At 45.7% G+C, this 25,187-nt stretch overlaps 1 protein-coding gene across 2 annotated transcripts in view; it reads right to left on the bottom strand.

Moving 5' to 3' along the window:
• The window catches only part of IRAK1 (interleukin 1 receptor associated kinase 1), a 217,993-nt gene that overhangs the window by 123,463 nt on the left and 69,343 nt on the right, over positions 1-25,187 (bottom strand). For both annotated transcript variants that reach the window (XM_078664608.1, XM_078664609.1), the window contains exon 2: positions 947-1,120. In XM_078664608.1, the coding sequence (XP_078520734.1) occupies positions 947-1,120 (174 nt within the window). The remainder of the gene's footprint in view (positions 1-946; positions 1,121-25,187) is intronic.

The raw sequence follows: 25,187 nt of genomic DNA, 5'->3' as shown, positions 1-25,187 counted from the left end.
AGAGCATGTATGGTTTAGTCCTTTTATACACAGAACCAGCAATATGATACTGCTATCAATTGTAGATGTGATCGAAGACTTGTTAGGAAACTGCGTGTAGTTCTGTGACCGGCTGTATAGTCAAAAGCTTCTTAAGAGAATAATGCAGCCGACATGCGTTTCGTCTAAGCAACTTTTTCAAGGCTTTTTTATTCCAAACCGGGATTATCTAAAAGAGATGATTTTGAGGTACCCAAGTTAATTTCAAACTAAAGTACGGCTCAAATTAGGTGAAATAATAGGAAGGCAGAAGTCCTAATTCAAAGGAACAATCATAGAAATTTGGATTGTTCCACATGGTATATGGACAGACTTGCAGTCACAGGGTCACAACTGGGTTGATTCACAGCTGAGTGTCAGAGGGTGTCTTGAAAGGCTCATAACTCTAGCTGAGGTGGCCAAAGTACTCGCATCACAGGAAAGTAAGATGGACACGGGTACAGAATAATGGTTGACATAGTGTACCTGTAAGGATGGAGGAACTCACAGGACTGGTCAATTTTCTGAACAAAGAGGACACAGGCACTCCTAGGAACAGAAGACGATGGACAAACCGGGGAAGAAATCTCCCCAGGGGACCATGGTCAGAGATACTTCCAGGACAGACCGCTGACGATCAGAGAAACCATGAAGATGATGACCTAGATAAAGTATACTCACGGTATATGACAATGAGAAACAAAGAAGAAAGCGGTGCTCCTTGGAAATGATAACAGAGAGCATACATGAACATGGATGATTTAAAGATGAACAGAGTGGGCAGACATACTGCCAGGTTGGGATAAGACTGGACTCACAGGTAGAAGGATAAGGACAGACCAGAAAGATATCATCATGTGACAGGATAATGACAGAGAGAAGTCATCCCAGGACCACAATTATGGACAAGGAGGTCAGAAGTACTCACAGGACAGAAGGATGTCGCGAGCCCGCAGCAGCTTCAAGTCATTCAAGACTTTCAGTAAGTCTCCAACCCGTGCGTTCTTGTTTATCCAGTGCCACATCAAGTCCTCGGTGCGCTTTTCGGAGCTCTTCTTTTCCAGAAGGCGGAGTTGCGTGAAGTTCTGGACTATTTGAGAGGCTAAAATGAGAAAAAGAAAAAAAAACAATAAGTTGAGCTGGCAACCAAGTAAAGCTGTACAGCGACGAGGATCTGTGTGTCACAAGCAGTCAACTGTACGTGCATGAGCTGCAACTCTGGGGTACGGTATGAGTCAAGGGGACCCATGGTTCAGCAAGAAAGATACACAGAAGGACGCAGGCAGGAGAGGTGGGCCTGGTCGGTTCTCATCAAAAGAAACAAATGTTATTTTGACATTTCTCACGCAGGATGAAAGACAGTCAAGCAACCACTGAGTGAATATGATGGAGAGCGGATGTGAGTGAAAAATAGTAATAAGACTTCTTTTCTTTTCTTTTTTGGCACAGCACAGACCTCTGTCTCTCTTTTCTAGTACTCGGGTGAAGGGGTGTGGTTATAATGGCAATTGGATACACCATCCCTAATCCAACACACCTCTGCTACCCCCACAAGAGAAGAGCACAGAGCTCTCATGTTTCCCCAGACCACATGCGAATAGCTCAAAGTCAATGTTTTTCGGTGGAGTTTTAGAACTGCAGTCCTGCTTATTCAATTATAAAATCAGAACAAGTACCAGAAGGTAGAAATAAAATAACTGTAGTGTACGAGTTACTACGGCATGATCCGGGGAACTTTGACATTTCCCGAGGCAGATCACCATCACAATGCATTGAACGGCTCTGACCGCCAAGTTGAGGAAGAACTCTACCGAACAAGATCCATGGAGAATCGAACCTGGCCAGTACTAGTCCTAGTAAGACATGAAGGAATGCACAAGCAAATGCAAACGATAATCAAGGGGGATGTGGCCCAGTGGCTAAACTGCAGACATGGTAAGCATCAATCGTTGGTTTGAATCCCGGCTACGCTCATTATATCCTGCTTTAACTTTGTTCCAAGAGGCGATTTAATTCTAAATCCGCAATACAAGTAAAAGAATGTATACATTTACGTACCTCCTCAAAAACCAACGTGCCAAACTCAAGTTCACAGATGGCTCAATTGGAAATCAAAAAGTTGCAAGAATAAATTAAAAGTTAATCAGTGGGGGAAGGAGAGACGAAAGCGGTAACCACCAGCAGGTTATGGTACATATTTTAGAACTGTTTATATGTCGAGAAACAATGAGGCATGACAACAGCCAGGCTCGCGCTAGCCTTTAAGGCAAAGATACTTTTATTTTTTTATTCTTTGGAGATTAGTAGAAGTCTTGTCCTTTGTATAGCGCCAACATGTCACCTTTAGGACCCCTTAGAGCGCATTGCGATCCTGGACTGCGAAAAGGTAGTCGCTGTATATTCCCTGGGAGCTTTGTTTGACTGACTTCACTCCCCCCGCCCCCTCAAAAAAAACAAGGCTTAGGGTGGCTGGTTGGGCATTGCTTAGCATGAACAGGCATCCTGGATTTGCCGGGACAGTCCAGGGTTTTGACCATGTGTCCCGGCAGTTTTCACTAAATGCAACACTTGTTCCGGTTTTTGGAATGGGGTGACTGAACAAACTTTTGTGTGTTTTACTGCAAGTTTAGGTACCAGCCCGTTCATAAATAAATTTAATTAGCACTTATAATACTGGTTTGGAAGGTAGCTGGTTTTGCTCAGCGTCTGTGGCATGGAAGGTTAATACAATGGGGAAAACTGGCCTTGTTCATCTCTTAGGGCAGTGGTTCCCAAACTTTTGACTCCTGAGAACCCCCATTGAGTCACCACTGGAAGCCGGGGACCCCCAAGCAATTTGTATGAGTTACATTTCAAATAAAACATCAAAACAGATACTCAAAGTACTAAGGATTTTGGGGCCAGATGTACGACCATTTCATTTAGCGATCGCAATTGGCGACACAATGCAAGTGGCAAATTGCGAGTCGCTAAATGAAATGTACAACAGTGTGTTTACCCCTGTTTGGAATTCCCAATGGGGTCACAAATTGCGGGCCTCATTAATAATAATGAGCCTCTCGCAATTTGTGAGCCCATTGGAAATGCCCGCCCTCCCAGGGATGGTGGCCTGCTGGGCTCAGCAGGCCACCATGTCTGGGACTGCTTTTAAATAAAGCAGTTTTTTAAAAATGCAGCCCATTTACCATGCATTTAAAAAAAAAGAAAATGAAACGTTTTAGTTTCATTTTTTAAGGGCAGGCAGAGGTCCCTGGGACCTCTGCCTGCCCCTTAAAAATAATTTTGCATGCATTTGCAAAGGGGAAGGGGTCCCCTGGGGACCCCTTCCGATTTGCGAATGCATTACCATCTACTTGAAGTAGGTAGTAATTGCAAGTGTTTTGCGACCGAAAAACATTTGTACATGGTTTTGAGACTCGCTATTTGGAAGGTAATGCCTCTTCCAAATAGCAAGTTGCAAAACCTATTTAGCGAGTCGCAAACAAATTGTGACTCGCGAAATATGCTACGTACATGGTCCAATAGGTTTTTGCATGCGCAAATGGGTTCACGACCCCATTCGCGCATATAAAAACGGATCGTACATATGGCCCTTAGTATTTTATATTGAAGGAACAGCCCCTCTGTCACATGGATTTCATTTGTTTTATAGCATCTCTCATACCATTGTAGGATGTCAGAGCACTTTACATCACACACATATAGAGACATTGAATCATACATGTAAATCAGTGTGTATATAAAATGTTACATAAGGTAAAGGGGACTACAAGGTTCACATGTCATTCATACTAGTAGGCATTTTTAAAGAGTGCTTGGTCTGGAAAAGCACAAACCCAGGATTCAGAACATAACACAGTGGCTAGTAACATTAAAAATGTATTTCCGCCCCAATAAATCTTTTTAGCAGCATCAGGATAATGAATAACTGGGAAAAACATAAGTTACTAACTGGTACCATGCAGTTTGCAAGCAGTTCTTTGATGACAGTTTATAGGTCCCTCTGCTAGATTACGATTGCCACTTATGAACTGCACAGTAACAAAATAATCTCTATGACAAAAGCAGTAACCACGAACCTATGCACATAAAATACTGCTTTTCTAAAATGCATGTTACACGTTCTTTGCAGTAGGCACATTAACCCTCTGAGCTACATTAGTTAAGTCAAAGCTGCCACTGAACAAAACTCACCTCGCTCTCCAGCAGGTACATTAATCACTGGCATTATCTTGACACTTTTATTGTTGCTGGAACTCTGCTAATTACACATGAAACGTTTCTGTGCTTTTAAAACTGCTAGCTACGGACCCCCTGGGAATGTGTCACGGACCCCTGGGGGTCCGCGGACCACAGTTTGGGAAACACTGTCTTAGGGCATGTTCTTAGCCTACCTACATTTTTAGGTTTCGGCTACCGTCCCACTGCGTGAGCAGTGGGTGGGCGGAGCCGAAATCTTATGTCCCTACATATGGGGCTTTGGTCCCGCCTTGTCTTCCATTGGCTAGCTCCATAAATGGAGGCTAGCCATTGGAAGAGATTGGCTGTCAATCACGCTTTCCCCTGAAAACGCGATTCGGGGGCGTTTGTGTCTTTTTTTTAGTCCTGCCCTCTCCTCTTCCCATTGGCTGGAATTTTACCTTCCAGCCAATGGGAAGGGGAGAGCGCGAAAAACACGTCCCCGAATCTGCCGGCCGGGACACCCCCGTGACGTCATTCCCCGGGCCGCGCTGTGATTGGCTGCCGGCCCGGGACTGACTTGTTTTTCTTGCGCATCCATTTCGGTGCTCAAACGAGGTCTGATTGTTTTTATTATCCATTAAGCACACCACTCGATTGATCCCTGTATTTATTCGGTCCTGGAATACGCTTGCTTTTTAAAGAAAACTATAGCTATAAACTAGCTCCAGATTTTGCATGGCAAAGTTTAAAGCAGCCCTGCACACACTGCCTGACATCTTAATCCTGTTCACTCTTGATCTGAAAACTATACCGTTCTTTTAAAAAGCTAAGTCAAAGGGCGCTACTGCCCTTGTGCTTACTCATCCTTGGCATTCTGAGGGGGTAGGGTGCATTCTTTGCTGGGTTTACCGCTTTAAATACCGATCTTGGCAGACTGCGCTGAGATGCCCAATCCGAAAAAAAGCATTTGCGGCCAACTGTCCCTTTAAGTTGACTAACTTAAAAACTCCTTAAAGGGTCTCTAACCCGCAGTCACGGAGGATAGCAGTCGTTGTTTCGAAAGGTAAAACGAAGTGTTTTTAGGGCTTCTGCCTTGGCTCCATGATTTGTATCTGCGCAGATATTTCTACCCCTCAGGATTTTCCTAAACGCAGCACGTACCGTGTTTGAGCATATTTGGAATTGCCCCGACGGCACGCGCACACATGGGATGTGTCCCTTATATGGTGCTCAGGCAGCAAAGTTCATTCAGTGTGACCAGGCACCCTGCACATTTCAAGAACATCCAGCGTGCTGGCAGGGACCTGTAACCTGTTTTTTCAAGATCGTCTCTGCGGCGGCAAGAGAATACGTGAAATATTTGCAAATTATTTTTTTTAAGTACATTTCTTTGTTTACTCGCCTGTAGTTCCTGTGGCGTAGCGTCCATTGGAGCAGCAGGTGCAGTGGTACCAGGGCCCAGAGGCCTGCGGGGGCGACTAGACCGTGATAATTGCCTTATTTTACAGTTCAAAGAGCGGCCACGCGGCCCATTGCCTTCCTTGCTCAAGGGCCCGTGACACACTGTGCGTGATTGTGCGAGCAGGCGGAAGGAAGGCCTCTGCAGATCCCAGACTGTCCTTTTTCAAAATCATTTAAAACGCTTTTGCGATGTGTTAACAGTCTAAACTGTTCTTTAGAAAATGCAGCCTGAAAGGCCTGTTCTGGCCTACTTCCCTCCGACTTTGATTCACTAAAATCCCAGGTGCTGCGGAAGTGACGTCCTTGACCTTAACGGAGCTATCTATGAGAATTGAGTGGATAAAGCCACATGCTTTTCAAAATGACTGCAATACGTTAATCTAATTGTAGAAAGTATAGAAAAACACAATTGTATATAGCCCCCGATCTCATTGAAATTGTTTACTGGACAGTGCTAACACTCTTTGGATTCCTCAGATTCAATGACACGCTGAGCATATATCTCAAGGTTCATGTGGCAAAGGATTGGGAAAGCCATGCTGGATTTCGACAAATTGACAGTACCATAATGCCGAAGAAGGGCTCTTGGATAACACCCAACCTCTGGTGAGGAGCTCTGCAGTCTCGGAGAACCTTCACTCCATGCTTCCCCCATCACCATCAGGGGGTTGTGGTAGGGGAGGGGGTGTAGGGGCACTCCATTTTACGCCAAAGAAGCAGAAAACGCATGCACTGGCGCTGTACCATGGCCTAGTTGTAGGAAGGTAGCACACATGGGCCTTTGTGGGGCTCGGGAAGCAGTGCAGTAACGAGGGTGCCATAAGCTCAAATGGAAGCAAGGAGAACGCCCCCTCCCCGGGTTTAGTTACGCCACTGTAGCTGCGGCACAGGTGAAGGCTACGCTCTGTCTGCTATTATGTTGTGGCAATGCACAAATAAAATCCGTCGTAACAAAGATAGGGAACAGCGAAGGGTTGTGTACTTGTGCAAGATAATTAGGTGCTTTTTTGCCTCAAAGTTGTTTGTGTAGTACCTCCTTGACAAAATAACAGTTTAGTTGCTGAAACCGTACAGAGCCTCTATCTGATGTCGGTCTTGCAAGTCTAACTGAGCGTATTAGAATCCTGTCTTACCCTCAGATTTAAGATCTAGTCTTACATGCCCCTATCAAACTAATGGATGAGATGTAGGATGTTAATCCCATAAATGTCAAGGGTTCCCCTTCCCTGCCTAGTGCTGAGCTTTTGTTTTGACATTTGGGACATTTCATGCTGTGAGCCTTCATAACTTTTTTTCCCCTTAAAACATGATATAGAGGCGACATATGCGTCCCTTTCATCCACATGTTTGTGATTGTAAAGATACAGCTTTTTGCTTTTCACCATCGTTGAGACAATGAATAATATCCATATATGGAACTGTGTGTGTTAAAAAAAATGAAAAATTGGGTGTAAGGATTCATTGCACACAAACAAGTGCACTTCACTCAGTAACTGCCATATTCCTCTTGCTGTATGTCTGTTCCACTGTGATCGCTCGTTCTGTACATTTGTGTTATAGCAGCTGCTGCGCCCTGCTGCTCTGTCAAATGTCCGATGTCTTCAAGATATAGGCACGGCACCTTCTCCGCTGTGTGACCACACGACTTTCATGTTTTTTATATAGCACTTCTACTATTTCTATGAGCACTAGACCTTAGTAAAGTCTTCCATTTTGCCCGTTCTTCTATATTTGAAAACACCAACGATCTCACCCGCTGTCTACACATGAGGGATCCCGAGTGTGTGCGTGCATGTGACTGCTCCAGAGTGTGTGTGTGACTGCTCCTGTGTGTGTGTGTGTGTGTGACTGCTCCAGGGTGTGTTTGCATGTGACTGCTCCAGAGTGTGTGTGTGACTGCTCCTGTGTGTGTGTGTGTGTGTGTGTGTGTGTGTGTGTGTGTGTGTGTGTGTGTGACTGCTCCAGGGTGTGTTTGCATGTGACTGCTCCAGAGTGTGTGTGTGTGACTGCTCCTGTGTGTGTGTGTGTGTGTGTGTGTGTGTGTGTGTGTGTGTGACTGCTCCAGGGTGTGTTTGTATGTGACTGCTCCAGTGTGTGTGTGCGTGTGTGACTGCTCCTGTGTGTGTGTGTGTGTGTGTGTGACTGCTCCAGGGTGTGTTTGTATGTGACTGCTCCAGTGTGTGTGTGCGTGTGTGACTGCTCCAGTGTGTGTGTGTGTGTGTGACTGCTCCAGTGTGTGTGTGTGTGTGACTGCTCCTGGGTGTGTGTGTGTGTATATGTGACTGCTCCAGAGTGTGTGTGTGTGTGTATGTGACTGCTCCAGTGTGTGTGTGTGTGTGTGTGACTGCTCCAGTGTGTGTGTGTGTGTGTGTGACTGCTCCAGTGTGTGTGTGTGTGTGTGACTGCTCCAGTGTGTGTGTGTGTGTGTGTGTGTGTGTGTGTGTGTGACTGCTCCAGTGTGTGTGTGTGTGTGTGTGTGTGTGTGTGTGTGTGTGTGTGACTGCTCCAGTGTGTGTGTGTGTGTGTGTGTGTGACTGCTCTGGTTGTGTGTGTGACTGCTCTGGTTGTGTGTGTGGCTGGCTCTGGTTGTGTGTGGCTGGCTCTGGGTGTGTGTGGCTGGCTCTGGGTGTGTGTGTGGGTGGTAGTAATTGCTGTCTGCTGAGCTCGTCCGTAGGGTACAATAATTCTCACATTTGCGAGAGATTAAGCTATTGGCAATGTAAATGACAATGCCATTTATTTATCGGTTTTCAAAACCAACACATACATACAAATTTTGTCATTTACAATGCCAATAGCTCTAACTTCTCCAAAGGCGAAACCGTTGCATTGTAAATGCTTGTTAGATCTGGCCAGGAGACCGCTTTAGTTGTTTCACTAGCCTCATGTTTTCCAAACGGCTCCTAATAATATTAATATTAATATATAAATATATATCAATATAGGTTCCAATGCAAAATCCAACAGTCTCCTGATGTTCGCAGAAAGTGGACACGGACCCAAGGTAAGCGCTTCAAATGGTTTTATTCCTGTATGAGATATATATATATATATATATATATGCATATATGCAGAGACTTTTAGTCAGCCGTATTCAGTCACTGGTCTGTCACATGTTGCTTCTGACCAATGCAGTATTTAGCATGTGGCAATGGGTCAGCCCACTTCATACATTGGTTCATTACATTGTGAAGTAGACTATGCCAATGCCAGGGCTGCTAGCCAATCTCAGCTTTCATTAAATGTTTTTGTTTATTTTTGCACACAATCATTTCTTTGTTTTACTTTTCTTTTTAATAAATATGTGCATGGAAATTTTAGGTGGTGGCATTGTTACTTTTTTTTACTTTTACCCTTTTAATGTTTATTGCATATGTTTGCAAAATAAAAATTACAAAACTACATTTCAGGCTTGACCAGGCCGAAAATACTGGCTTAGCCAATGCTTCTTGTCCTCTGTTACTGCTTCCCCCTCCTACCCACCGTTTCTCCGTGTGCCGTCCCCTTTTCCACACCCCTTACCCCATCCTTGCTTGTTAGTTTTGAAAATAAACATATTAAAATCAAATCACATGCTTGTGTCACGAAGAGCCAGCCTGCATCTCCTCCAGGGAAAGATGGCGGTACAGGCGGGACAGGAGGCGGGGTTCAGTGTGCCTGCTGTCCCTGCAGGGCGTCCCTGCATACAACTTGGAACGCGCTTTGTTTCTAAGGGACGCTACTAGCGACAGCGTCTTCTGCGCACTGCTTTCAGTACGGAACATGGACCTAGTGTTGTTTTTGTCTGTGTTTGTTGAACACCTGACAACAATGCAGCAATGTGGAAGGACTGGTTACACTTTTTCCTCACTGGATGTGACGTCGGTCCCCTTGCACTAACAGTATCAACTAGTAATAACAGATGCCCACAGTACACGGAAAACCGGTGTACAACTAACTGGTGCTTTTGTGGGGCTGTTGAATGTGGAAAGAGGAGTTTTCACATCCGACTGTGTAGAAAAACACCCATTTGTAAGCCAAAACAACGACAAAATGTGACAATGCAATAGGCACAGGCGGAAACGTTTCTTCAAATGTAGGGGTCGTTTGGGCAGGGGCACAAACGTCATAGCTAACCGGCTGTACCACCCACAAACGAGCAAACCCAATGGCAAAGGCTACTTCTGCTTGCGACATTCGCAGTCCTTGCAACCAAACAGTGCCTCGAAGTGTGGACCTTTGGTAACGCGGAAAAAGAGGTTCTCATTCCAAGATGGAGACTATCCTATCTGCACCTGAGTGAATCCTCCGCCGTGCCTCTATCCACAGGCGGTGCCATGCCTGCATAGCAATGGACACATCCTTTCATCGCACAAGGTTCTGCGAAGCCTGCTCTGATGTATGACCTACTGCCTGCCTGAAGACCCAACGTCTTCTTAACAACAACCCAACAGTTTGGCCGTTTACCACTACGGGTAAAAGGCATCAATGGACCCTAATGGGTGTGCAGGTATTCGTTTCCCCCATTTCCTGTCGTAACAACAGACAGAGGATTGCATCTCCCACCGTCTTGGCCAACGGAGTACGTGATGGTATTTGGTAGCGCTGCCCAACTCTAGACCTGCCCTAGGGCACCAATTGTTTCCCAAAAAGACTGAAAGAAGCAAGCTAACCAGTAATCTTAATTACTCATAGCCCTTCCCTCCCTGTATCAGTCATTGTTACTGGGGTGGAAAATGAAGGCAAGCCCCATCCATCTCATCTGGGCACCGTACATTAGTCTGCCATTCTAGTTTCAATGCTCGCGAGTGCATGGAGTCTAATTAAGCCTAGCACAGTAGAGTACAGGCGAATGCACGAAGCACTTTACAGTGGAGTGTCTTTAAGATCATAGTTACAACGGTCTTTGAATATGATTTTTTTATTGTACCTTGTTCACTTCAATATATGCCCGTTTGTGAGTCCCTCCTGAGGCGGAAGCCGGGAGGTTGTGGTGCATTCTTTTACTTTTTGCTTGAATTTCGAAGCATTTTGATTCCCTGCTGCTAATGTTTTAATATTCATTTTATAAAATTCGTAAAACGTTTTTTACCTGAAACGAGTCAACCAGTGACTTTTGCTCACTTACCCCCGCACTGCCCTGCTTCCTAATTCCATTACAGCCGATTTTGGGGCTAGGGAGATCCTCTCCCGGGCAGGCAGAAGTGCGGCGGCCATCTTGGGTGGGGAAAGCATCTCCACTCATTCGAGTGGCCGGTATATAAGGGGATGGACTCTCCTCCGCGCAGCGGACGCGATCAGCGGACGCACGGGACCTGCGCCGGAGTCGCGCCAGAGTCCTGCCCGTCTGCGCCCGTCTGCGACTTGAACGTGACCGCGGCTGCATATTTTGATGGACTTTCTTCTCCTGAGGTCATCACTCTTAGTAAGGAGACTTTACTCTTATTGAAGCCTACCTTCTGTGCCCTCTCCCTCTCTATGCAAGCAGATCTCTCTACCTTTCCCAACCTTTGCAGTCCGTGTTGTCAGGATCATGATATTATTAATCAGCAGACTCCCTGCCCCTTCCTACACTCCCGTCCTCGGCCTCGACAAAGTCTAAGAATTCCTAATAATTTAACTCTCAAAGCGGGCCTAATTAATTGCCGCTCTTTGGTGAAACATTCTTTAGATATTTTTCAATCACTGGTGGACAATGAATGGGACCTCCTTTTTTTGACGGAAACGTGGCTGGGAGATTAATCTAATCCTGCTATATCTTTAGCCATTCCTCCGAATTATAACATTTTATGTGTTAATAGACAGAGCCTTAATCCCGGTGGTGGCATTGCGATTGTTTTTAGGTCGCACTGGACCATTTCCTCTTACCCTTATTCACAAATTGAACTTATTGAAGGACTCCCCTTTTGCATCCAGCTTTCGGCTAATACATCGTTTTCAGCATTTCTAGTCTATCGCCCCCCTAAATCGAAGGTCTCTTATTTATCTACTTTCCTGGACTTTATTCTTCAGGCTAGCCTCCGCTATGCAAATTTTACTTTATTGGGGGATCTTAACCTCCATGCAGAGGACGCATTAGACACTACCTGCCTTAACTTCCTTGCTATGCTCAAGGACGGAGGGTTAAGTCAGCTGATTTCTCATCCCACCCATAGAGCTGGCCACACTTTGGACCTCATTTGCTCAAACCTCAATGAAATTACCATAGGGGATCCTTATCCTGTAGTTTGGTCGGACCATTTTTTTATTCCTTTTACTTTTTCCTTTGACCGCCAGGACAAACCTCCCGTTCCGGCCAAGACTACGGGCCGTAACTGGAGTAAGGTCACCGTTGACAGTATGTCCGCATGCCTTTCGGCTGCTGCCCCATGGGATGCCCTGGATTTAGATTCCCAATTAACTTCTTTTAACAATTGGGTATCCTCCACTATTGACTCCCTCGCCCCTATCAGGCCCATAAAAACATACCGAGCTGCCCCCTCATCACCCTGGTATTCGGATGAGCTACGCAAATGTAAATCTGCCTGCAAAATTTTAGAGCGGCGCTGGAGATTGTCCTACTCTCCTGACTGTAAGCTGAAATATAAAACTGCCCTTAAGGAATACCGTAAGAACATTATAAATCATAAAAGAATCTTCTTAGAGGAGAAAATTAATGAGGCCCATGGATCATCTAGAGAGATTTTCAATACAGTTAAGTCTTTTTTAGACCCAGTAGCCCTTAAACGTGTTCAGCAGGCATCTCAGTCCCTCTGTCATCGCCTCTCTGACTATTTTGAGGAAAAAATTGCTACAATCTACGACTCTTTCCCGAGTAGCTCTAACTCTGTCACTGTTGAAAAATCAGATATCCCTTCAGACCTTACACCGGTCTTTTCAGCCTTTGAGGAAATTCCCTTAAATCGCTCTTTAACAGAGTTGTCTAAATGCAGATCAGGCTCTCCTCTCGATCCGTGGCCTGCTAAACAATACAAACAATTGTCTCCCCTTTTAAATCCTCTACTTAATGATATGTGGAACGAGTCCCTGAGACCCGGACTCTTTCCGGATGCCTGGAAACATGCCCTCCTCGTCCCCATCCTCAAAAAAGCCAATGCAGACCCTGATGAACCTGCTAACTACAGGCCTATATCATTACTACCTGCCCCTGCCAAGGTGCTAGAAAAACTCGCACACCAACAACTTGCTGGTTTTCTTGAAACCCATGGCCTTCTCCACACTTCCCAGCATGGATTCAGGACGGGCCATAGTACCGAGTCGGCACTGATTGAAATGGCAGATTCCGTACGGTGGAAACTGGACGGGTGTTCAAGAGCGGTGTTGGTGCTGCTCGATTTATCGGCAGCTTTTGACACCGTCTCTCACCCCGTCCTGATTGACCGCCTTAGGTCTAAGGGCATTCAAGGAAAGGCTCTGGATTGGTTGTCCTCCTTTCTTACCAATCGGACACAGGCAGTGTCTACACCCCCTTTCATGTCCAATCATCGCCCATTAAAATGGGGAGTCCCCCAGGGCTCGGCACTGAGTCCTTTATTATTTAACGTGTACTTTTCCCCACTTGCAGAACTTATCTCGGAGCTGGGAATTAAGGTCATCTCATATGCAGACGATATTCAACTCCTGTTTGCCTATGATGATATCCCTATTGCAACCACCTTTGACCCATTAAAAAACTGTCTTCGTAAGATTGCTCAGTGGATGGATGATAATTTCCTCCGACTTAATGCGGGAAAAACTGAGGTCTTATTCTTTCATCAGCCATCACCATTGGATTCTAACCTCTGGTGGCCACTCGACCTAAGCTCTGCCCCCCTCCCGAAGGAATCAGTTAGAAACTTGGGGGTTAGATGGGACACCACCCTTTCTTTTAAAAATCAAGTTCAATCAGTGTCCTTCTCCTGCTTTTTGAAGATTAGGATGATTAAGAAATGTATTAATTTTCTCCCCTCCAACACCAGGAAAACGATTGTTCAGGTCCTTATCACCTCGCATTTGGATTATGCGAATGGTCTTTACTTGGGGCTGGCTTCTGGCCTCTTAGATAGGCTTCAGATAGTCCAAAACGCAGCAGTTCGGTTGGTTTGTGGTATCTCTCTGCGAGAGCACATTTCTCCCCACCGACAAGCACTGCATTGGCTACCGATCCATAGAAGAGCCGAATTTAAGGCTCTTACCCTAGCCCATCGTTCACTCAGGGGTAAAGGATGCGTCTATCTGTCCTCCTGTCTCCAGCCCTATAGCAATGCTAGGAGTCTCCGTTCTATCTCTCAACACTTGCTGTCTACTCCTAGATACAAAAGAGCTCGTTCAGGGGGCAAAACTTTTCAGGTCAACGCTTCTGCCCTATGGAACAAACTGCCTGTTTCTGTTCGTATAATAAAAGATGAAATACCCTTCCGTAGAGCTCTAAAAACTCTCCTCTTCTGTTAACGTTTCCCCTCAATCGAGTAAGATCCTGCACAGCTGCTGAAGCGCCGGGACACCCCGTTGGGGTAGCTGCGCGCTATATAAAATACACCAAATAAATAAATAAATAAATAAATACTGTAACGCATTAGTGAAGACACTGTGTACTTTATCATTCAATGCGTATGAGATCTTGGTTCTTACTATCATTGAGTCGCCGATGGTTCCTTGTTGCCCTCAATCTAATCCGGTATCTTGCGAATGCAACAAGCACTTTATCCTTGAGGGTCCTTAAGAACATGGATGTCACTGACTATTTCGTCAGCTTGCACTCTGTCCTTCATGACCATTTAAACCAAGCACTACAAGCAGCAAGAGCATGACGTGCTTTGCTTGTGAGCTTTAAGTGCTTGTATACAATCTCTATTGATCATGCTTCTTGATTGCTCCCTGTCCGTATCCGCCTACTTCTGAAACGTTCTCGCCAAAGCACAAAGCACTTTAATTAGGGTGTCTCTAAGAGCATGGTTATAAATGGACATGGTCAACAACTTTGGGTAGCACACAAGGGCAGATGGAATTTTAATGTCATTGTAAATGAAATGTATTATTTTATATTTCTTAATTGCAAGTTTTAATTAACTGATCGAATTACTAATTCATTCTTTCATTCTTCAAGTTTTCCATTCCGAGCATCCTTCTGACATAGCTATACCCAGCGTAGAATACATTCTACAGAGGGGTTGGGGGAGAGGGTCATAATGAGTGGGATGGGGACTCACAGGGCCAGGAGTTATGAAGATTACTGCTAAATAATTAGAACATGAGCTCACCGTACTCCTGTCCTCGTTCCAGTCATTACTGGTGAGAAATGCCAAGGCTAATCCAGTCTTTGCAAATAAACAACATAATAAACCTACCTATTATGCAGCCCTCAGGGATTTAATGCATCGAATAACATTAATCCGTTCCTTAAATCTGCCTCAGTATTTTGCAAACAGAAATGGTGTACAAAAGTATTTGAAGATCACCAAGTACCAGCACTACAGATTTCCGCCAGTGACACCTCTTTAACTACTGCCCAAGATGCAGCCAAAACTTGCGTTGAAGGCCCCCTATATCCCATATGGAGGAGAAACATCAAACATACAACAGACAGTGCACTAAGAGACCTAATCCACCTGCCAACTGTCATGAAGCAAGCTTTTTTCAATTGCCCATCAGCACAAAATTTTACAAAAAAGGAGGTCAGATTGTCTAAATGGACAAGCTTTTCCATATGGACCAAATGTAGTCTCACATCTAGCAGGTGTAACAACTTCTGCACCAGAGAAACCAGAGAACCAAAATTCTGGCAACATCACCTCCTATGCACATCTGTAGAAGTTATTTATTTTTAATATTTTAATGGATGTTGCGATTAAGAAAACACTCAAAATATAACACAACCCCCCTCCCCCTCCCATGGTCCTATTGTATTCTCGTTTAGAAAAACGAAATCTGGACCATTTCGTCGCTTCCCAGGGTCCATGTTCTAATGTCCAGTGACCTCTCGATTGCAGCCAGGGATCTATGAGATCCATCCTTCGCCCTCCACTGATCAAAAGAAAACTGTTTGAAACCGCCCAGCTGAGTTCCCCATCTAAGTAGGTCCAGCGTCCAAGCTGCCTTTAATGTTCTCAAATTGCTTTTGGCAACCACTGCCCCAGTATATTTCCTTCCCCATTAGTCTATAATGGTCCATACCTTTCACCCATTCTTGATAGTGAGGAATAGTCCGCGAGCCCTATTTTTGAGCGAGGTCTCATTTTGCAACCATGCACCCTAGACTTACTAAGAGTTTATGATACCAGGTGGGGTCGGTCTGTTCCCATATTCCCAATCGGGCAAGCCTAGGATGGAGGTCCAATGCTACACCCGTTGGTTCCTCAAGCGTTCCTCTCACTACCTCCCAGAAACCCCCAAAGCTTGGGACAGCTCCAGAGTGGGAGCTGTAGACATTTTAGAGATAAATGAATGGCTTTATCCTCCAGGTCTGACAGAAAGGAGCTTTACAGACCACTGCTCCTAATTTTTTAGTTCTTTGTGCTGAAGTAGTTGCTACGAAAAAGGTTAGTTTCATGGTGAAAAACAAATATATCAATATAATGTATTGGTTGGCTCAAAAGGATGTAAATGGAGAGCCTTCAAGATCAAAAGCAGGTCCCATGGAGGAATCAAAGGACGTACCACTGGTTGAGAAAGAGAATAGGTCTTGAAAATCTTCCTACTAAATGTTCCACTTTCCCCAAATCAACCCATGACTTGATGGAACTTGATGTAGTTGATGGTCAGAGTTGAAAGCTCTGACCATCACCACCGAGCCTTTGCTGCTGAACTAGAGAGAAGAGTTTTGAATAGCTTCTGCTAAATGGGCATGTAAACCTCTCTTTTGCAAGCCCGTCTTCTCAAATTCCAGCCCCAATAAAGCCAGTGTTGCTTGAATTGGATCTGCCATAAGACAAAGCTGAGGCAGCTGTAAAGTAAGACCACAGCAGGTACAAGCTTCCAATGGCTACAGAGGGAACCACATTCCCCAAAGCTAAAAGGACCTACCAGATTCAACACCTGGTCCTCTTTGATTTGAGTAAGCAATTTTGAAATCAGCAGAAAAGGGGGAATGAATACAAGACCTCCCACGGCCACTCCAGTGTGAGCAGTCACCCCCTGCACTCCCCCCCCCCCCCCCCTTGTAAAGCGGGATCAAAAATAAGGAAGTTTTGTGCTTTTGATGCAAAAAGACCCATTGTCAGAGCCCTCTATCTCTTGCGTATTGCTTGGAAAGTTAGAGGAGAACGGGATAGACTGCAAAAGGATGGAAAGACCATGCGGAGAGTAGACTGACACCGTCCACCCTTTTACGTTAGGCTTTCAGTGATGAAAGAGGATGTTGATCCCAGGACATGAACTGCGCGGCGACTAATCCCAGGGACCATGATGTTGCCCTCCCCCGCCGACTGACATCAGCAACTGAAACAATAATGTCTGTTCTGACCAGGACAGGTTTCAGAAGAAGAAACTGCTAAAACTGCCGGGGATCCTGGAACTCTGCGGACATCTCCCACCAATTGGTGGAGTGGCAGTGTTCTACTAATGACCAACAAAAGGAAAGCCTGCTGTGAGCCTCATGAAACACATCCCAGAGTCCTTCAAGGCTTGAGCCTACCCATTGAAAAAAGCCACCACAATAACCACATCTAAAGTAAGTTGCTGAAATGTCCAAAATAATAACAGCTTTATGCATGGCCGCACTTTCCAGACGGCCAAAAGGCCTGTTGTTTTCTTGGCTTAGAATTCAATTCCTCAATATAGCAAACTTCTGACACGTCTTATTTACTTTGCTCTTTGGTTTTAATCAGACCTACCTCCCCTTAATTGGATTAAAAGTCTCCAAGGAGTTAGAGCCTATTTTAATTCATATCGTTTCACCACACCCTGAACCACATCACTCACCAAGACCTTTCACTATAGGATTAGACACCTCTGCGGGTTCACATAGGTAAAAGATCTTCGATAAAGAGCGCCCTTCTGGGTGGCCGTCGGGCACTGCAGGGCGTACGAGGAGCAGGCCCCAATGATGACGCATGACACTTTGGTGTGTGAGGGCTCCATAATCCTATGAAGGATACCGCCAGGGCCTGAGGGTCTCCATCCAATAATCCCCTTCACCAGCCGACGGTCTGGAATGCGTACACATTTTGGTTAGTAGCATTGGTTAGGGAGATGTGTGCCTGGGCCAGTTCTAAAGATCCCTCCATTTGCTTCTCCCCGGAGTTTATTTTTATTTTAGAATTGAATTAATCATCAGCGAGGATCATACAAATGTTTAAATGTTTAAATGCATTCGTCCATTAACACAACCGGTCAAGTGTGGTCTGTGCAATAAGAACGTCGTATCTTAAACCTGTGTAAGAAAAATAACGCAACACATTGGGGCTTATTCACAAATTGCATTTTGCAGTACCCTAAGTAGTACTAACAAAGAACTATTCCGGTACTACAAAACGCTATTCATCAACCTACAGGCGTAGATCTCAAGCTATCCTACATTTCTGGAATAAATTGGGGAGGGAACAAGGGGACTAGCAAGAACAAGGGGAATACTTACCACAAAATAGGAGGGGTAACGAGTAACCTAGGGAGGGACGTGCTAATACAAACACCCACAGACAAAATAATAAGACCATTGCTATTCACAAACTACACTTCTTAAGTTACCAAAGTCTAAAACATACAACAGTTGTCGACATACTCCTTCCCAGCCTTACAGTAAGTCCATCGTCACACATGGCCATTTACAGGTTCTGTAACACTGTCCCATAGAAAATAATGGATATTCCGATTTTAAATATTACCCCATAGAAAATAATTACATTATTTCGACTTAAAATAAATACATTTATAATTGTTTGAGGTCAAAAAGTTAGAGTACATGTTTACATGAAAACAACTTTAAAAAAAAATTACACTAACGTTTTGTATACAAATTTAAAGTTAAATACAACTTTTACCTACATTTTCTAAATATTAATAAAATATTAAATGCAGGTGAGTGTGGAACGGTTTTTAAACTGTTTCAAAATGAATATTTATAAATTAACATTTAATTATTAAATAACAGTGAACATAATACTGAATGAGTTGCATTTAATGAGTAGCAGTTTATTAGCTGTAGGTTAATAATTATTTTAATATACATTTTAATGTAACATTAAAATATTTTACTATGTGTTAAAGTAATAAAGTTTATGATCACTTCCTACATGTTATCACAGGGAAATCTCTGCCCCGGTGGTGGTGATCTCCACATACATGTGAAAGGTAATTAGTAACAACATTATACTCATAAATTCTGTATTAGATGTCTCCCTCCCCAAAAGCCAAAAGCCACGGGGTGAAGACATGTACCCATACACTTAGGTGTGAATCTAAACTTGGAAATGGTGAATAGCAAAAAATTGTAGATTTATCCCAAGATGCAAGAGTACATTTACACAAGTTACACTAAATGTGTAAACTTACATTTGTGAGTAGAGCCTCATTGTGACGGAGAGGTCCACCATGTTAACAGAGTCGTCGACCAATCGCTCGTTCAGTGCTTCTTCTGCCTGTGAAGCTGAAATTATGACTTTTTCAAAAAACTATGTTATGCTGGGGATTTACATAGCTTTTTATGTCCCCGACAATTACCTCTAAGCACTAGTTTCCCTGAGGAACAGGAGGGGTGATAAATCGAGAGACAGGGATTGAGTCCACAAGAGAGCGACCGAGTAAGGCCCCTGTCGATCGAATGGTCTTTCACTGGACTCTTCCTGTACAGAAAGGTAGCATCTTGGGATCATGGGCTGTAGATGTGCCGCACATTCTTGCTTTCTAATTGCTTCTCTTTTCATACCTCATATGCTCTTTGTACATAGTTTATTATGAGCTTTCTTTCATTTTGGGAGAGGTGTTGGCCTAACGACTAGGGCGGTCGACCTCGAATCTGGGGAACTGGGTTCGAGTCCAGGCAATGACGCTCAACATCCTGTGATTCTGGGCAAATCACTTAATCTCCCGGTGCCTAACAAAAAGGAACGTGTCCTCATGTAATGCAACTGGTGCTATGTAAAGCGCTCTGATACACGATTCAGGTCAAGTTCGCGCTATATTAAACTCTATTAAAAAAAAAAATGTAGAACCTCCTGTTGTCCTGAGTGTGCATGCGTGTGGTTGTGGCTCACTTGCATGTCTCTGGCTCAGTAGTGATGGGCAGCTCTGCGGCTCTGGTTTCAGAATAAGGGTTTCATCCTTAATTTAACTTTGTACCGTCTATTGCCTCCTTGAACCCACGTGTTCTTGTGCATATAGTGGCAATATAATGCTTTTTCAAAGAGATGGATCCGAGCATAGCTCTCTGGGAGGCCACACTCGACACAAAAGGTACATGAAGTGTGATTGGTTAGTGAGAGCACCTCCAGCTGGTCATGGAATGAGTTTGTACCCCATGGTCTTACACATGTAGGCAGCTGGCTCCACAGCCCACATGTGCCAAAGTCAGACAACAAAACCACAAACATCCCTCCCCGTCTGGACCTTTCTTGGGCGGTGTAGCAGCCGTTGAGCTCCTGGGGCTGGCGGATGCCATCTCTTCCTAAATCTGGCTGAATGAGGAAGTGAAAAGGCAGAAAGTTGCCCAACAGAGCTCAGCGGATGCCCCATCAGATGTATTTTTAGCTTGAAGATATACACATATTTGTCATAAGCAGAAAATTTAAGTGCAACAAAAATCTGAGAGACTGGCTTAGTGTGTGGGTTCCTCCCAGTGACGTGGTCCTTCTTTCAAAATCACTTCTAGTCGGAAGCCTGGGATGCCATGAGGGTGATGGGAGAGGCTGGTAGATGAATGAAGACATTTATACAACACACAAGTTGTTGTTGAGCCAAAGGGCTTCTGTGTGGTTTGGTAATCGTGCCACTCTGCCTTCCCTGCGATTCTTCTCTAGTGAACTCAACCATCAGAAAGCCCCTGAGGTCGACCACGATTTAACAAGAAACCATGATCCAAAGAGTCGAGCTGTGCTGAAAAGTGGACCCCATAAGTGTACTCCTAAGCACAGCGAGACTGGCCATGGCACCTCTACCCCACTGCCAGGCTGAGAGCCTAGGCAGGTGGTGGAAGCATATTATAGTTCAAGGACAAGGCGGCTCCACCTGCTGGGATTATCTAGGTCTACAGTGAACATAATGGCCTGCCCAACCTTGGTGAGACTTTGCTTCCCACCAAAGTCACTAGCAGGAGGGAGAGGGGAGAAATCCCCTCATCTTTCACAAGGTTATGGATTTACCATCAACTTAGTGAAATTGAATTTCTTCCTGTTTTGGTAGTTGTTGCCAGGCAACCAGGTTTTGCATGATCCTGGCAGATCAAAAGACTGGCCCAACCTGTGACCAGCTATGTACTTGCTCAAAAGCGGAGACGGAACTGGAGGTTTGTAAAAAGGTACATTTTAGGTTAGTTTGGTTGACTCAGCTTCCCGTCCATCCTGATAAATAGCGTGAACACAAGCTTCCTTGAACCAGCAACTCAATCTTCGATGGACTTTGAGGGAACTCTGTACACAAGTGCTTATGGACATTAACCAAGGGTAGAACCTTGCTGGCTGCTGCCTCTTCCAAGACTGGAGGACACTTCTATGGTCTGGGGAATGTTGCTGCTGAGATTTAGTAGGAGAAAAGAAGCTGAACTGTTTGGAATGGAATTCAGCGGACTCCAGACTGCGCAACTGGAGTGGCAAAAGGCCCGCTGACCCAAGATATGAGTGGAAGTTGCCTCAAAAGACTGCATTGCCCACAGGCCACAAGAGTTGCCTCAAAAGACGGAGTCATCCTGAGGCCAAGCGTCCTCAAAAGACTGAGCACCCTCAGGCCATGGGATACTCCCCTTCAGAGTGAGCACCCTAAGGTCACAAGATCCTGGTTGCCCAACTGGCCAAAATCTAAAACAAAGCATTCCGTAAGATCACGAAGCTGCAGCAAAACCTTCCAGCGTTCATCAGTAGGAGGCATGCACAGGTCCCAACCAGTACCCTGAGGGGGCCGTATCTCACTTTCTGCCCCAGAAGAACAGGATGTCTTCACCCACCACCTCTGTCAAAGTGGGAGACTGAGGTTCAGAATCATTTACACAAAGTCTCCAATAGGTCCAGTGACCGAGACAGTGCAGTGTCAGGATGTGAATGGACAGTAAACCTCAGTTCCTTAGATGTCACCCTCCCAGCCCTTTATATGCCACCCAGAGGTTAAAGGTCATTGACGTTGTTTAGGCTCGTATCTACCACCGCTCATACACGGATGGCCCTCAGTCCCGGAGGAAAAAGACCCATGACTTCCAGAGGTCGAACAGAGACAACTGCTCTCAACTATGTCAAGATGTTGAGACTATGTATAAGGCAGACACACGGAGTCCAAAAGGATAAAAGAGCCAGAGAAAGCGAAGAAACCAGAAAAGGACAGAGAGGAACCAAAAGAAGGCGAGCTCGAGAACACAGACAGTCTATGTGTAAACGGAAGAAGATTTGGGGAGTTGGCACTTCACAACAACTCCTGAAATTACTGGTCACAGTCCTTCATGTTTTAGCTCTGTTCCACCCAGTGTGTCTGCCAGGCATTGCTCAGGGTGGGTGGCTGCCAGGCATTGCTCAGGGTGTGTGGGGGTCTGCCGGGCATTGCTCAGGGTGTGTGGGGGTCTGCCGTGTATTGCTCAGGGTGTGTGGGGGTCTGCCGGGCATTGCTCAGGGTGTGTGGGTGTCTGCTGGGCATTGCTCAGGGTGTGTGGGTGTCTGACGGGCATTGCTCAGGGTGGGTGTCTGACGGGCATTGCTCAGGGGGGTGTCTGACGGGCATTGCTCAGGGGGGGTGTCTGACGGGCATTGCTCAGGGGGAGTGTCTGCCGTGTATTGCTCAGGGGGGGTCTGCCGTGTATTGCTCAGGGGGGGGGGGGGGGTCTGCCGTGTATTGCTCGGGGGGGGGGGTCTGCCGTGTATTGCTCAGGGGGGGTGTCTGCCATGTATTGCTCAGGGGGGGCGAGTGTGTGTAGTGTAGTGCAGTGCAGTGTCTGGTGCCGCACCTGCCATGAGGTTCTGTCACACATGGAAGGATGGGGGGGCTGTGAGGCGGAGGACTCTGAGGCCCTGTGCCGAAGGAGTGTCAGTAAAGGACATACCTGCTGAACGGTGCATCTCACTCTGCACTTCATTCATGTCACCAGCCTGTCACTCTCTGTCCGTCACCCTTCCTGAGGGACAAAGCAAGCTGCGTCAGAGGGGAGTGCGCGTGATGCCCAGAGGCTGCTCTTGAAAGGTTACATACTTCAGTGGAAAGTTATGCGACTTTCATCGCTTTAGTTCTATTATGTAGGTGTTCCCGGGGGCAGATAACAGACCCATTCACAGCACCGCACCACGACAAAGGCAAGAACCCGGAAGGGAAATATAAAAATGTAAATTCGCAAATACCTCCACTGCCTTCGCCGCCTTAGGGCAACAACTTCTGAGACCGGGAATCCGGGCAACAGGACTTCCTCGAACGACTTCACTGATGGGTTGGACGGGCACATAAAGAGCTCTGTGCCAACCTGAAGTATAGCAGCCTGGAAAGATGGCGCCCTCCTGATAAGGAAGAGCTGTATAACAATCACAGGCCTGTAAAGATGGCTTTCTGCTGGCCAGAAACAACCACTCCGCCGCCTACCCGCCTGATGAGCCAAATTACACTGTGGCCGTTGCCAATTGGTGCTTACCAATTTTGGGGGGAGGGGCTAACCCCTCCCACCGGTGTACCGCCAGTCCACCCCCTTTCTCACGCCCGAGAAGGGGTGGAGCGTACCAGGCATCTTGCTGAACGAAGCGTGGCTAAATTATAAGTGGAGGGCGCTTGTCTCCATTGTTTCTCCAGAAATCTTAGGTTCTTCCTTTCTTCATAGATGGATTTGTTGAACTAAGGTGCTGAGGGAGTGGGCCTTTTCTTTTTGCTTTGGAGAGGAGTGGCATTATTGATTTCAACTGCAAGGACTAAGAGGCATTGGGAGGTGAGTTCGTTAACATCTAGGTTAGGGTCTAGCCTTGGAAGTGATAGCAAAGCTGATTCACAGAGGGTAATATTTTTAGTGTCACGGGAACCAGGAGGTAGCCCTCTTAGGTTGGCCGAGAGTTATAAAGTGCGATAGGTGAGGAGAGAATTGGATGAGGAGGTGGTCAGACCAGTCTACATGAATAGGGCTAGCGATAGTAAGCATGCCTGTTTTCGAAATAACAAGGTCCAGGATTGATCCTTTAGAGTGTGTTGTTTCTGTGCAGTGTTGGATAAGATCGTTTGCAAAGAGGAAGGTGGCCAGCAAATTCGCAGAAGAGTCTTGAGACGAGCCCCTGTGGAGATTGAAGTCACCCACGAAGATCTGATTGTCACTTTGCGAGAATTGGTCGCTAATGAAGTCAGTGAGTTCCTCCATAAACGAGGGGCCACTACAAGGCGGCGGTAAATGGCATGGAATCTGATGGGTGAGCGGTGGTGCAATTGAAGTTCAAGAGATAGGCATTCAAAAGTGCGGAAGAAGGCGTTAGGAAAAGCCTTAAGTTGAAAGGAGTTTCTAAAGATGACTTCAACACCTCCCCCACCTTTGTCAATTCTGTCATTTCTAAATATAGAATAGCCTGTGGGTACTAGGAGATCAAACATCGAGTGAAAGTATAGTTGAACCAGGTCTCTGTGAGGAGAGCATGTCAATATTGTGAATTATGATGGTGTCGGAGATTTCAAGTTTGTGTTTTATTGCAGATCTGCAGTTGTGGAGCAGACAGCGCAGCTCTGTCAAGACTGTTTTGGTGACAGGGGCACTTGGGCTATGAGGGGAGATAGGGATGTTGCACTTATATGAGGGTGCTCGGGAGGGTTTAGGTGGATGAGTGGTTCCGACAGAGAAGATGGTCGGAATAGTGTAGATAGTAGGGCTACTTGGAGATGAAAGTGGAAGAAGGGTGGCTATATGACTACCTGCAACTCACAGTAGGAGCTGCATACCTCCTTGGTATATACCTCTGTTAATGTATACCAGGAAGCAGGCAAGTGGGTGGTGAGAACAGGGGGACAGACTGAACAGACTCCAATCCTCATCCGACTAAGGGTTATGACTGATGATGCGTAGCCGTACTGGTGCACCCACCCTGGTTATGCTGATGGAGGATCCTGTTAACTGGCCACAGGTTGGCTCCTCCCCCGGATGGTTGATACAACTGTAATGAAACAATGTTGTGGCATGGTCCAGTACCCTAGGGGAAAGTCATTTGTGCCTCCCCCAGTCAGTCCCCCTCCCCCCCAGTTTGACCCTAGTCAAACTCTTGCAGTACTACCCCCTAATTGGGATGATCGTTAGATAGACCCAACTGGGAGTGATTCTGTGAAATGAGGTAGGGACCACCACCACCCCAGCAGGTGAATAGGTCTAGATTTACTTTGCCAAGACCCCTCCTATGCACTTAGAGATCACTATAAACAACCTGCAGTGGCCAGGTGGCAGGCACTCAGTGGGACCTGCCAATCCAATTTACTCTTCATCTCTTTGCCGC

The sequence above is a fragment of the Lissotriton helveticus genome, chromosome 10, assembly GCF_964261635.1.
Source record: "Lissotriton helveticus chromosome 10, aLisHel1.1, whole genome shotgun sequence".
Taxonomy (NCBI): Eukaryota; Metazoa; Chordata; class Amphibia; order Caudata; family Salamandridae; genus Lissotriton; species Lissotriton helveticus.
This window is presented reverse-complemented; position numbering and strand designations above follow the sequence as displayed.